Consider the following 13,188-nt stretch of genomic DNA (forward strand, 5'->3'; position numbering starts at 1 on the left):
GAACTCTTTTTCATTAAAGTTTTACAGTCCAAATTTATAAACAAAAAGATCACATGGACTTCAATGCACAGACATATTTCTAGGGAAAAGTGAGAATGCCTTTTGCCTTCCAGAGCATGCATGACCATTCAGTAAACAGAATATTTAACAACTTTAGGAGAAGAGCCATTTCATCAACAGGAAGAGACAGCAGACACCCTTACAATTACCTTAAATCTTAGAATAACTTGCATTTTTACATCTTCAGACACACAAACCATTAGTGCTTGCACAGTAAATAGCAAAAACACCCAAACCTCCACAGAATAAGAATTACAGGCTAATTAATGAAACCCATAAATTAGTTAAGTATAAATGCTATGCCTTGTATTACATAATGGATGTGGATACTTCACCACACACAAAATGGTACAGTTCACACAAAATCCAGAGATTTTGCAATTAAGATAGCAAATCATTAATATATTAACGTTTTAAAAACTTCAGTACTATCAGCAATGAAGGAGAAAGCAGCAGCAAAACTCTTGATGGATCCCAAGCAGAAAGATGGTATGGTAAAAGTAAAGGAGAGGCATCAGTGTATTCCTGACTCTGAAGGATTCAACTGAAATGAAGCAGAAAGTTAAAAAGACCCAATTTGAGATTCCAAATGAATCCACATTCCACATTACCAACAGGAAGCTGCCTGAGCAGAGAGGAAGTGATCTCTTCCTCTAAAGAGCCCAAAGGCCTCAGATCCCCCCACTTCCCTTGGATGATAATTAATCATCAGTCCAATTGCCCAGCTGCAGAGTAAACAGGGGGAACAAACAGGAACAAACAGAGGAAGTATTACACCACATTGCTCAAATTGAGCATGATTTATCACCATCTGCTCCTGGTGCCACAAAGAGGAGCACAGGTTACAGAGGAATGAGGTTTTTCTCTCGTTATGAACTCACTGCTGTTCTGCTCTTACTCTTTCCTCTGGGTGTGCACCTGTCTTGCTGTTCCTGTCTCCAGCTCCAAACCAGCCAGTGGCACATGGCAGCTGATTCTCCTGGGCAGCTTTTCCCTACGTCCTTTCTACTTTTAGTATCTTTACCATTACACAATTAGTGGTTTAAAAAAATCTCCAAAGCATTCTAAATCTCAAGATAGTCTGTCCCAGGAAGAGGACAGTACCAAGCCTGTTGGTATAGACAGAGCAGGCATTAATCTGCCAACCAAAATAATGAGATGTGACCACAAAAGTAGCATAGAGACATGGCTGCTCACAGCACTGTGACCTCAAAAGAGCATCAGCAGAGACAGAAGTCATCCAAACTCCTCCAGAGAACACCCACAACAAGTACACATGTCATGAGGCTACAGCTTGCTTCATTCTCAGCCAGCAGGTGGGTAAAGAGAGGATAAAAATCTAGTAGGGGAAAAGAAAATCAAGCAGGGAGTTATGAATAGTTATCAATAGTTATGATACAGAAGGTTCTTAAAGAAAATCACTATGATGGTGGGAAATTAGGGAGGATAAAGGAAGACAAAGATGTAAAATAGGGATGAATGAGAGATATGACATTTTTAAAGTTAGTCAAGTTGGGGAAAGACCCTGGCAACCATCAGCTATAACCAAAACCTCTGATGCTTTCACCACTGTAAGTAATTACCTAAATTCCTTCAGCTTTTCCAGAGGAAGGCACTTAGGATGGAGAGGTGGAAGAGGCACATTTCTGTTCAAAGGTTAAGGTGGAATTGCCAAAATCTCTGACAAGAGGTCAATGTAGTAACAGTTCTTTCATGAAAATGCAGTTAAAATTGAATCAGAATGGATTCAGCGTTGAACAATTTTAATGAAGCAGTGTCAAACAAGCACATCAACTTCTTAGAAACCAAGGAGCTCCAAAGTTTAATTACAAAAACATTGTACAGAAAACTTGGCATTTAAACAATTCCAAACACATTAATCCAGCAAATGGATTCTGCTTTCATATATTTCTCTTAACATTTCTGCAAGTGACAAAATCATTTTAATTCCTCTCTTCTCCTTGACACCCACTTCATTTTTTTTTAATCAGTCAACACTGAAAACTGTAAACTGAAGTGACACTCCGAAAACACTGGAAAGACAAAATCCATTTTTATAGGGTTAATAAACATAAATAAGAAGCTTCTTAATGAGACAAAACATCATCTGTCACATCATCAGTGAGCAAGAACTCAGCCTTCTCCCAGCTGCTTCAAGATGGATAATCCACCCCACCTCCTTCCTTGTGGGAAAAGGCAAGAGATTTGTCAGCCCCCAGCTAATAATATCACCTTGAATTTCCTATCCCACAACACTGGCATGCTTCTCAGCAGAGATGGATGAGCAGTATCCATGAGCAGATTTCTGTAAGCAGGCAGCCTGAAGCCATCTGACCCTACTGATGGATTGGATATGTTACAGCCTGGAAGTGCATCCTACATTACATGGAATTTCTGGAGTCATTATGGGATACAACTCCAGGTATTAGGTAGGATGCCACAGACAGAACTACAGGATTTTGTAAATCAGTTTTTGGCTATGCAGCGCATTTTGGCCACTTCAACAGAGAGTCAAACATCACCAGTTCTAAAAAACCAAGATACATACATGAGATGAAGGTGTAGGTGCTTCTACTGGAGGCATTAACAACCTCTAGGATTTACAACATTCTTTACAGAACACACTAAAAAAGTTCATGGCAGCAACAGCTGGTCTCATCCATGCTAAGGAGAGTGGAAGTCAATGCAGCAAACTGAGGTTCCTTTTTGTGAAGTCTTGAAAGCAAAACAGACAACAAGAGAAAGGAGTTTCCTCCCTGAAGGAAGACTTGATTTACATGGAAATCCTTGCTTCTTGGCTACAGCAATAACCCCAGGAGTAAGCTGAGACCTGGCATAAAGGTGCTGACCTGAAGATGGCTCCAGGCCAGCACAACGTCCATGTTGCAGCGCAGGAAAAGAAGAAAATGGTTTTTAATCTTCAAAATATTCGTGTCCAGGTACATGAAAGTGATGCTGACAGCAACACAAGCAACCTCCACAACAGGGAATCTTAACACATGTCATGAGCTGGAGCAAAGAGATTGTCATGTGGGAGCAAGAGCATTTCAACCACCCCCATAAAGCCCAGAGATGTCCAACAAGTGCTGAGCCAAAGTCAGAACCAACAATTTGACAGGACCCAAAGGGCAGGGAAGTTTTGCATAAGCCAGTGCAGGCAGTGGGTGCCCCAGCTCTGCCAGGAGGTGTGGTGTAGCTCTGCAAGATCAGACTCAAACGTGCAGAGCTCTATTCAATGCAAGTGAAAGGCCATTTAGGTCAGCTGGAACACAAAATGCTGAATGCCATGGGCTCCATGGGCAGTACTGGACTATACAAAAGGTGAGAGCAGAAACAAGCTGCAATGCTGAGTTCTGTGGGCTGTGTGGACCTAGTTGCTAATAACCTTCTCTGCTCTAATAATTCATGCAAAAATATATGTGCTGCTTCCAGACACATTGATTCCCAGCACAGCAATTTCAGGAGGGCAGGGAGGGAAAAAATGCAATCCCTGTGCCCATTTCTCTTTTTATAGAAAACTGCTTTCCCCATGAGATCATTCTCTCAAAAACAAAGCAACAACATTAAATTAGACTGAACAATGTATCAGATGAAGGGCAAGCTTTGTGGGTTTAGTCCAAACTGAAGAATCCCATTTTCCCTGCTGAGAAGAACTAATGTTTCACTTTCTATCTTGATTTGCACTGATCTTTGTGATAGTAAAATGCTCCAGCAAACATTTTCAAGAGACCTCCACAGAAGAGCAGGATGCAATGTGCAAGAGAGCTGCTTGAAGAGAGGGAAGAGAAGAAGTCTGTCTCATAGTAGAATCAAGTCACAAAGCATCAACCACAGCCAGTCTCTAGCAGGGGCAAAGTCACATTGTAGGAATTGCAGGCTAACACAAAAAAACCCCCAGGATTTTGCTTAAGAAAAGCTCCTATAAACATAGCAGGAGAACAAGACTGTGCACCAAGGAAAACTCCCTGTTACAGCAGAGAACACAAGCACTGCTATCCAGTACTGCAAGAATCAGGGAACAAGATCAAAAGAAGAGAACTGAAGTGAAGGAAGGTAACCCCACAGGATAAACATGAAAACAAAATAAAAGACACTAGAAGACATTAGGCAATATAACACATCAAAGTTATTACTACAACATATACGCTGACTCCATTTCACAAGCTGAGATTTCATCTCCACAGCCAGCCAGTCCACAGAATGCAGGCACCCTCACACCCAGCAAAATCCATAAAAAAATGTAGATTGCACAGAAGTTGCATGCTCTTAAATGGTCACACAGAGGACAGTTCCAAATGCTTAGTGGGCAGTGTCCGTGGCTTCTTAACATCTCTTAATGCATTGATCTGTTTGTCTCCCTGACAAATGACACAGGCAGGGCCCAGCACAACCCTGCCATCCTGCCTCCCACCCCAGGCTTTCCCCCATGGCTTCTTATTCCACACTGGCCAAAAATTTTGTAAAGCTTCCCCGGGTCACGAGACCTGCAGACGAAACAGAAAAATATGGGTTAGAATTCTACAATCTGCCAGGACCAAACAGGCACCATGACAGGGGTTTGGGTGTTTGAGCTGAAAACACAACACTCAGGATAGTAAAGCAGCCTCTAGAGACACAACCAAACTGAGTTGCTGTTTCCATCCAGTGCTAAATAACAAAACCCTTCCTCTTCTCCCCATATACTGTTTGCACAAGGAAGTTTTTACCATGCAGTACAGAAAAACCAAAATATTGACCAGCATAATCAAATATCCCAAAACACAATGTACAAAGCCACCAAAACCCACCTCAGATCTGTGAAAGAGTTGTTTTCAGGAGCATTATGGCACAGTTTTCTGTGGTATTGATTTGTGATGTGTCCCAGCCTCAAACAGACCACTTGGACAGAGATTACATCCAGCATTAATATACACATGTGCACATTAACAAAGGGACACTGATGGTGACAGTTTGTTGATACAGTTCATCATGTGCCAGATGAACCTTTTATCCAAAGCTTCCTTGTTTTCCAGGGAATCTCTATCATATTCTAGATTTGCATCCAACAAAATCCAACCTTCTTCCTTCCAAAATTTAGTTTCAAAATACAATCAGTGCCAAGTGAAAGTCAGTGTCATTAACAGTCCCATTAATTATTTGATTATATTCCATCACAAGCATGCCATTATCCAGTGAAACTATGAGATTATTAATTCCATTTTTGACTGCCTCACACTGTTTTGCTGCTGAAAAGAGAGAAGGCATTGGTAGGAAAAGAAAGGAAAGAAGTACTAGTTTTCAAGTAGAGGTTAGAAGGAAGAATTTTAAAGCAAGAATTACTTTTTCTCAATCAATTACAGCCAAATCTAGCCTATCCAAGAAAATTATATGTTTAGGAAGACAGAAATTGTCCATCCTTTAGGAAAGATGAAGCCATCTGGCAAGAGAATGAAAGTCTAGATTTTAGTAGCTTTGTGATATGATTTCTCTAGCAAGGTGCTTAAAGGACAAATATCCATTTGTGGGCCTGGCACACCCTTCTAATAACTGATGGATGAGAAACTGCTCTCCCTGTTAGCCATTCTGTAAACCCTCCCAATTCTACCTCTGAGCCTGAGAACTAACTGAAAACAGTATACAAAAAGGAGGAGGTTGATGAGCTGCTGAAAAATCCCAGACCTGGATCGACAAGCTGTTCCCTTCACAAACAGCAGCAGTAAAGGCACTTCTTTATTCTGCTGGGAGCTCAGTCATCTCTTAGAACTACAGTCCGTTCCATCTGGCTACCCTCCTGAAGGACAATGATCTCCCAGCTAAAGCCACACTATAATGGGAAATGTGTAATTAACTGTTCTACACAGCACCACAAAAGGTCAGAACCAGAAAGGATGAAAAGCCCTGTCTTCATATTTGCAGATGGCACAAGGCAGCTTTATTTGCATTTCTAAACACTATTCAAGACATGTACAGTAGATCTCTACATAATAAATGCCTGAAGAATGAAGGTATGCACTTTGTTAAAATAGAAATAGGCAAACTCCTCATGGCTGCCTAATGCTGTGCATCATGGGCAAGTGGGGGAGTGAGAGGTGTGGGAAATGCAAAGCAGCACAGTAATGCAGAAAGACTGGTATTTACTTCTTTGTTAATTTGTTTTTCTACTCTGCTCTCTATTACAGTTTTCCAAGCTGTTAAACAGCAGCAAAAATACAGAATCATGAGCTCAATAATAATCTACGCACATGCCACATAAACATTAGTCTCAGCAAATACTATGTACAGTTTAAACCATACCTCAGTGTTCCATTTGCATCTAAGCCTTCCTCATTACAGCTGCTTGACTACAGGTGCCACTGAGCAGAGGTAGAGCATTTTCAATTTATAACAGAATTGAGTTCACCTGTAACCTCTTGAGACAAACAGAATTTCCCCATGGCCATCAGTTTCTACAATTACTGCTAAAATCTTCAGATTTACTTCACTCAAGAAAGGAATCTTCTTCTAAATTAGTCACCCTGTTACCATTCTGTCAGAACTCTTACTCACCTTATACAAATACATAAAGATCTTGGAGCTAAAGGGAATTTCAGAGCCCTTTAATGCCGTGGAATCCTTTCAACCCAATTTGACTTTCATTAAGACAAGCTGCTCCTGCAGCTTTGAGGAAGAAACCTTTTTGATTGTACAATCTGGTGATCAGCAGAGGCATCAGCAGCAGAGCAGGTGCCAAGGGCAGGGAGCAGGCAGCAGGAGCAGCCTGGGAGGGAGCACTCACCCCGTCACTAACGCTCCAGCCTGTTGACCACGTCGCGCACGGTGGCGATGAGGTTCTCGTTCTCCTGGGGGTTGGCCAGGATGATGCTGTGCAGTCTGTTCATGTAGGAATCGATCGTTTCCATCGTGGGGGTTTCCCCGCTGCCTACGGTGAGCACAGTGGAGTGAGCCACAAGGTGCTTTGGTCACCACAGCAATACAAAAACATTAACACTACGCTAAGGGTAATTTGTGCCAACACACAAACTGCTCTTGTGACAGATTCTGCTAAACAATGTCCTCCTAACTCCACAAAGTGAGTAGTTCCAAGGATATCAGGACTAATGAAGCATGGCTCTCTTTTATTTGGGTCTCATAGTTGATTATAACAAACTCTTTCAGCTGGGCATTCATAGAACCTAAGCAGGTTCCCTGGCAGCTGACAATACAGACACAGCCTTTATTTTAATCAAGGAACTTGCACGTCCTGTCTATTCTATTCAGTAACATTTTCATAAAACAAGTGAAGGAGAGCCAGGACTGAATATGTGTCTCACTTTATTAGGAAGAGTCGGAGCAATAAGAAAATAAATGTCATGTTGAAATAAAGCACTGATTCTACACTTCTCCCTGCATGCATTTTAGTATTTCATTACCCCATGCAACAAAAGCTCAGAAACAGCCAAGAGCACAGAAGTACAAGAGCAGCCTGTGGTGGTGTTCACAGGGGTCTCAGGACAAGGGAAGAGACGAGAATCTTGACTCCATGTTTCAGAAGGCTGATTTATTATTTTATGATATATATTATATTAAAAGAAAATTTTATATTGAAGCTTTACTAAAAGAATAGAAGAAAGGATCAATCAGAAGGCTAGCATGGAATAGAAAGGAATGATAATAAAATCTTGTGACTGACCAGAGAGTCTGAGACAGCTGGACTGTGATTGGCCATTAATCAAAAACAACCACATGAGACCAATCAAAGATGCAACTGTTGCATTCCACAGCAGCAGATAATTATTGTTTACATTTTGTTCTGGCTGGCTCCCTCATTGTGTGATGGGGATTAGGGTGGCTTCGAATGCAATGTAGAGGAGCACTAATTCTGAGGCTGAGAAGGCTAGATAGAAGGATGAATAGTTGAGCTAGGATTACTCTTGTGGCAAAGACTCATTTGCGGGCGATGGGTTCTTGTTCTAGGTGATTTTGGTTCACTATGATTCTGAAGGAGAGGAGTCAGCATGAAAGGACTAGCAGGGGGGAGGAGATTCGGTCAATGGATGTTCAGGGGGTTAGGCCTTTGTTTGTGTAATATGTTCTCAGCTTCTCAGGAGAAAAAATCCTAACAAAAGGATTTTTCATAAAATATGTCTGTGACAGCAGCCCACACGTTCTCAGCCCACAGCACAATATAAACACGAGCAGTTTGATCTCCCAGGCCCACCTGGCAGCGGGACTGCAGCGAAGCTGCTGGTGAGGGCCTGCCTCAGGCTCTCCAGGTGCTGCTGCAGCACCGTGTTGCGGCTCCGCTCCTGGATCACGTCCACCTCCAGCTTCTCCACGGCCGTGCGCATGCTCTCCACGTGCTTCTGCAGCGCCGCGTTCCTCTCCTCAAACTCCATGTTGGATTTGCGCAGCTGCCGCAGCTCCGCCTCACGGGCTGCCAACACCAACCCAGCCCAGAGAGTCAGAAACTGCTACAAACATCTCTAGCACCAGCAGGCAATGAGACAGAATGTTCTGGAGTGCTCAGCTGATAATTACAAATGGTGCTGTTGTGGTTTATAGATAAAGAGCATCACTGTTGAAGTGAGGGAGCGACCACCTTTGTTGCTGTAGCATCTGACTCCGTTTATTCACTCAATCAGTCACTTTTTATAACCGTGTTAATTAAGTTCATGCATATTGCAAAATCTGAGCTCCTGACAGGCTGTAGAGAAAACTTCAGCTCCTCCTTTTGTTTACAATACCTGAAGTTAGTTTACTGAAACCAAGATCAGTGTTCCCACCATGATATTAAAGGTTCTCAAAACCTTCATATCTATTCCCAGACTGGCTGTCTGTTCCCAGTAGCAGCCAAGGACAGAACGGTCTGAGAATCTTGTTGTTTTATATAAAAGGTGGCTGAGAACCTAATTATTTACAGGATCAAGCCTGGGAAAGGCTGCTTCACAGCAGGCTTCTATATTTCCCTCAGCTGAATACCTTCATGGCCTCTTTCCTCAAGCCATGCTTAAACCAGGCTCTCCACACATCACATCATGGAGTGACAACAGCACCTACAGCGGCACTTTACAGAGATCATTCCTAGAGAGAAATACAACTAGGAAAACATTCAAAGCATCAGAATGGAAATGAATGGGGGAACTGATCAGGGAGGAAGACTGCAAGGCTGATTTCAAATGCAACCAGCATGACAAAGTTTAGTGGCAGTGCTAAGAATCCTGCAATCAAGACACCAGTTACAAAAATAATCTTCTGTTGACCATAGAAAGTATCTGAATCTAAATTCTGTTCAGTGAAGAAAGTCTTCAAGAAATCTGGCAAAAAATACTCAACTCTTGAGACACACAGATATGAAAACTAAACAGAGTAACAGAAAACATATCAGTGTAATCTTCCCCATATGGGGGGAAATAAAACACTGCTAACCGGCCTGAATCACTATCAGGATACATTTCAGATATTTCTTAGTCCTATAGGACAGTAGACAAACCTTGAACTGGCTGGAATAAACATCAGAAACATTCTCAAAAAAGGCTAATTTGGGAAGACAATGCCAGGAAAAACTGCTTTTCAGCCATTGCGCATATACAGAGGTAAGGTAATAGCAGAAACTATACCCAAGTCTTTATGTGAGCTGAGATGGGAGGAGTGCAAGGACTCTTCAGCTGGACAGCATTTGCCCAGAATTGTGGAAAAGCAAGGAGGAAAGTATCCTAGAAAAGTTAAAATTACCTTTACTATGATTCAGGAACTCTTCTGTGAAGATTGGGATATCAAAGACAGATCTCTCCTTTGTATCTGCTTCTTTCTACAATAGAACAAGTAATAATGTAGCTAAACAGTTTGTTTTCAGGAATTAATTTAACTGTTTTGATCATGAGAATAAAAGGCCAAGGAGACCAAAACCTGAGGCAGCTAAAAGCTGTATGGATTAAAGACACTTCCAGCTCCTGGAAGGCCAAAGGAAGTGTCTTAGATTTTCAGATATAGGTTTAATCAAACCATCATTAAGAAAGGACATACAACATACTAAAATAGACTTTTTCATCCTAGTGGCATTATACATGAGAATTATTCATTATTATTTTAAATTATTATTATTGTTATTAATTTTTAAACTATCTGAATGCATTCATATTTTCCACCATCAACTAACTGACATTCTGAAATAGTCTTTACAGGAATATCAACAAACAGGAGACAGAGTGAGTAAAATGCACCATAGGTTTCATGGCTCTTGGCCTTTCAACACTGAAGAGAAAAAACAAAAAATACTTGTAAATCAGGAAATGCTCTACAACTTAGTAAAAAAAACTGTACATAATGTGATTTGACTCAAGGCAAAAACCCCCTACTATAACATACTTCAGTCACCACTTCTAAATCAACAGGAATTAATGCTTGTTTTAGCACCTGAATCATTATGGACAAAGCCAACGTAAATTTGGTTTGATAAACTGCAGCAACTATGATCAACCTGTAACTTAGCACAGAAATAAAGTTCAGCAGGAAAGAGTGTGGAGAACAAAAGCTTTTCACAACTCTCAAACACCACGGCTGATAATGAATCACAAACTCCTCATCCAGAATTGCAGTGTTACACGTGACTGGTGTCCTCCAGCAGACAACCCCGATGTCTGACAGCTGATAAGGGAATTGTGGCCCCTGAGCTCAGATCACCACAGTGCTGTCTGCCACAGAGGGCTGCCTGAATGCCAGCTGACAGCCAACCAGGACAGACAGGACTAGATGGAACTGCAGCTACTCTGTTTTTCCCTAAGGAGACAGACTGCCCATTGATTGCCTTTAAAGATAAGCTAGCTTTTATTGTGTGGCACAATTACAGCTGAGGAGCTCTGTATTTACTGAGTGAGAATTCAAACCTCACTTGGCCTCAATCAGCTGGAGACACGTGAGAAACAGGGAAGACTGGAGAGAAGGGCAACTCTTCCCAGCTCTGTGATGCACAGTAGGATTTATTTAGGATTTATGATCACACCTGCTTTTCACTGAAGTTTTTGTACGTGCTGCTACAGGGCAAATGTCTCAAGAGTATATTTAGAAAGAGAAGACATACACAGAAGTGTGAATAATGCATTTGTTTTGTCTGAACACTGCCTAGATGGCTAAGAATTAATTTCACCCCAGAATCCAGGATCTCAACACTAATGTGCACTAAGAAATGTTGGCAGTTATGAAGCTTGGTTAGAACACTTATAAAATATCCATTTTAAACATTCTAATTTGTGCTCACTGTTACTACCTGTGTGCAAAGAGCCACTGGCTTGAATCATCACTGGCTCCTACAGAATAGATGGTGGAGGAGACAGCACTGCCAGGAAAAGATATTTTCTTTGCAGCCCTAGGTTGCAAAGGTTCTTCAGATAAAAACTAAAAATATTAAGGCTTTAGATGTAACTGCCCAGCTTCCAAAAGGCAAGAAATTCTACTAAGCAGAAGAGTGATCATTAAAACCATCAGCACTCTCCCATTACAAAATACATTACCCAGCACATAAAAGATCCTCTTGAGAACCCCAAAGTACTTAAGCCACTCTGAGGTTCACTGAAGATTAAAATCCTCATTTAAAAGGCTTTGATTACCTCCTACTGGAAAGGACCCAGTCTGTTCACGTATCATTTAGTCATCCCTCAAACCAAAAGAGAATCAGAATTCTTTCTATCATTTACCTTAAATAAGACTGAGATGCTTCAAGAGTCAACAATCTCATCTGGTTATTAAAACTGAGGTGAACTCTCAAGATTCTGCAATGAAGTTCTTAGAGACTTGGTGAAGTATGGTAATGAGACAGCTGAGATTTTGGGGGGTTTAAGCTCACCTTTGCTGCCATGGTCAGGCTGCAAACAGTGGAAGGAACAGATATAATAAATGTACTACTCCATTAAGTGTTTTCAGAGTAGGTACCACGAGGCAGCCCCTGCTCTCCTCAGTCTGTGTGCACAAACCTTTGAAAGCTTTCCAGTAACAAGTGTAACTGAGTGCATGATGCCAGACCCACTTGGAATCAAGCAGCTTGAGGAAATAAACAATAACAGAACAGTGGAGAACAATTATCCAGGGGTTTAGTCACTGCTGATGACAATAGTTCCACTGTATATTGCTATATGTGATATTTATGAAACTAGAATTTGAAGGAAGAAAAATGTTCCATTTCATGCATATAATGAGCTCAGGGACAGTGTGTGCATGTTTTCCAAGGCAATATCTATTATAAGTTCTCTCTCATCCTTTAGTTATTTTTTATTATAATCAGTATTTGAATTGTCCATCATGAAACTCTTTAGAGGTCAACTCTACGTACAATGTTGAAAATATCTTCAACACCGACTCACAGAAACCACATCAATAAACACTTAAGTTGAGGAAGGGAAAGAAAAAAGCTTTTTTGATCTTATTTTCTTATATTCTCTCAAGAAATAATTTCATCAGCTTGTACCTGCTAATCACAAACACAGCAACAAAAGTCAGTGTGGACAGGAGAAAGCAGCAAGATGACAAAGAGCTTTAGCCTCACTTCCAGTAACAACATGAGCAGATACTTCTAAAAGCAATCTAAGCTTTCTGCTTATTCCACTCCTATACAGGATTATAATACTTGACTTCCTTGCACAAAAGATGCAAAAGCACATCAGGTGATAAGCATGTGGGATTTTATAAATATAAAGGTGAAAAAGACCAAGTAGTCAAAGGCACAGTTCAGAGTAGGATGTCTGACTGACAGGTTGATGTTCAGCTGTATCTGATGAAGCTTAAATGTCCTGCAGGGTGAGGAGAATTCATTTTTTACTGCATTTATGATGTGAAACATCAGCAATGATAGCTTGAATCAGAAGGGTAAGAGGGAAGACTCCAAATTTGTAGTCTGCCACCTGTATAACTTAAACAATACATAACAGTCACAGCCAACCTAGAACTTGAGGCCTTCAGTTTTTGTACAATTAGAGACAAACTTGGATTCAGTGACTGTAGAATCAGAAAACTTGGGGACCATGTACTTCCAAAGGATAATCTCACTGCAAGCACTTCCTTTAGGAGTTAATAAAAGGCATATAAAAAACATGCTACCAAAACATTGTCCTGAAAGTGAAAGGTACTTTCCTTCAAGACCAGTAGCTGCCTCTCAGCAGTGCTCAGCCTTGTCACTATTGT

The 13,188-nt window shown here is 41.1% G+C and overlaps 1 protein-coding gene across 3 annotated transcripts in view; it reads right to left on the minus strand.

Annotated features, from left to right (window-relative positions):
* Positions 1–1,855: 1,855 nt before the first annotated feature.
* HMG20A (high mobility group 20A) overlaps positions 1,856–13,188 on the minus strand; it is a 40,124-nt gene continuing 28,791 nt past the window's right edge. For all 3 annotated transcript variants that reach the window (XM_064722188.1, XM_064722189.1, XM_064722190.1), the window contains exons 7-10: positions 9,751–9,826; positions 8,237–8,452; positions 6,815–6,958; positions 1,856–4,544 (exon numbers count right to left, since the gene is read on the minus strand). In XM_064722188.1, coding sequence (XP_064578258.1) covers positions 6,822–6,958; positions 8,237–8,452; positions 9,751–9,826 — 429 coding nt within the window. In that variant the 3' untranslated portion in view covers positions 1,856–4,544; positions 6,815–6,821. The remainder of the gene's footprint in view (positions 4,545–6,814; positions 6,959–8,236; positions 8,453–9,750; positions 9,827–13,188) is intronic.

This window comes from Zonotrichia leucophrys, chromosome 10 (genome assembly GCF_028769735.1).
Source record: "Zonotrichia leucophrys gambelii isolate GWCS_2022_RI chromosome 10, RI_Zleu_2.0, whole genome shotgun sequence".
Lineage (NCBI taxonomy): Eukaryota > Metazoa > Chordata > Aves > Passeriformes > Passerellidae > Zonotrichia > Zonotrichia leucophrys.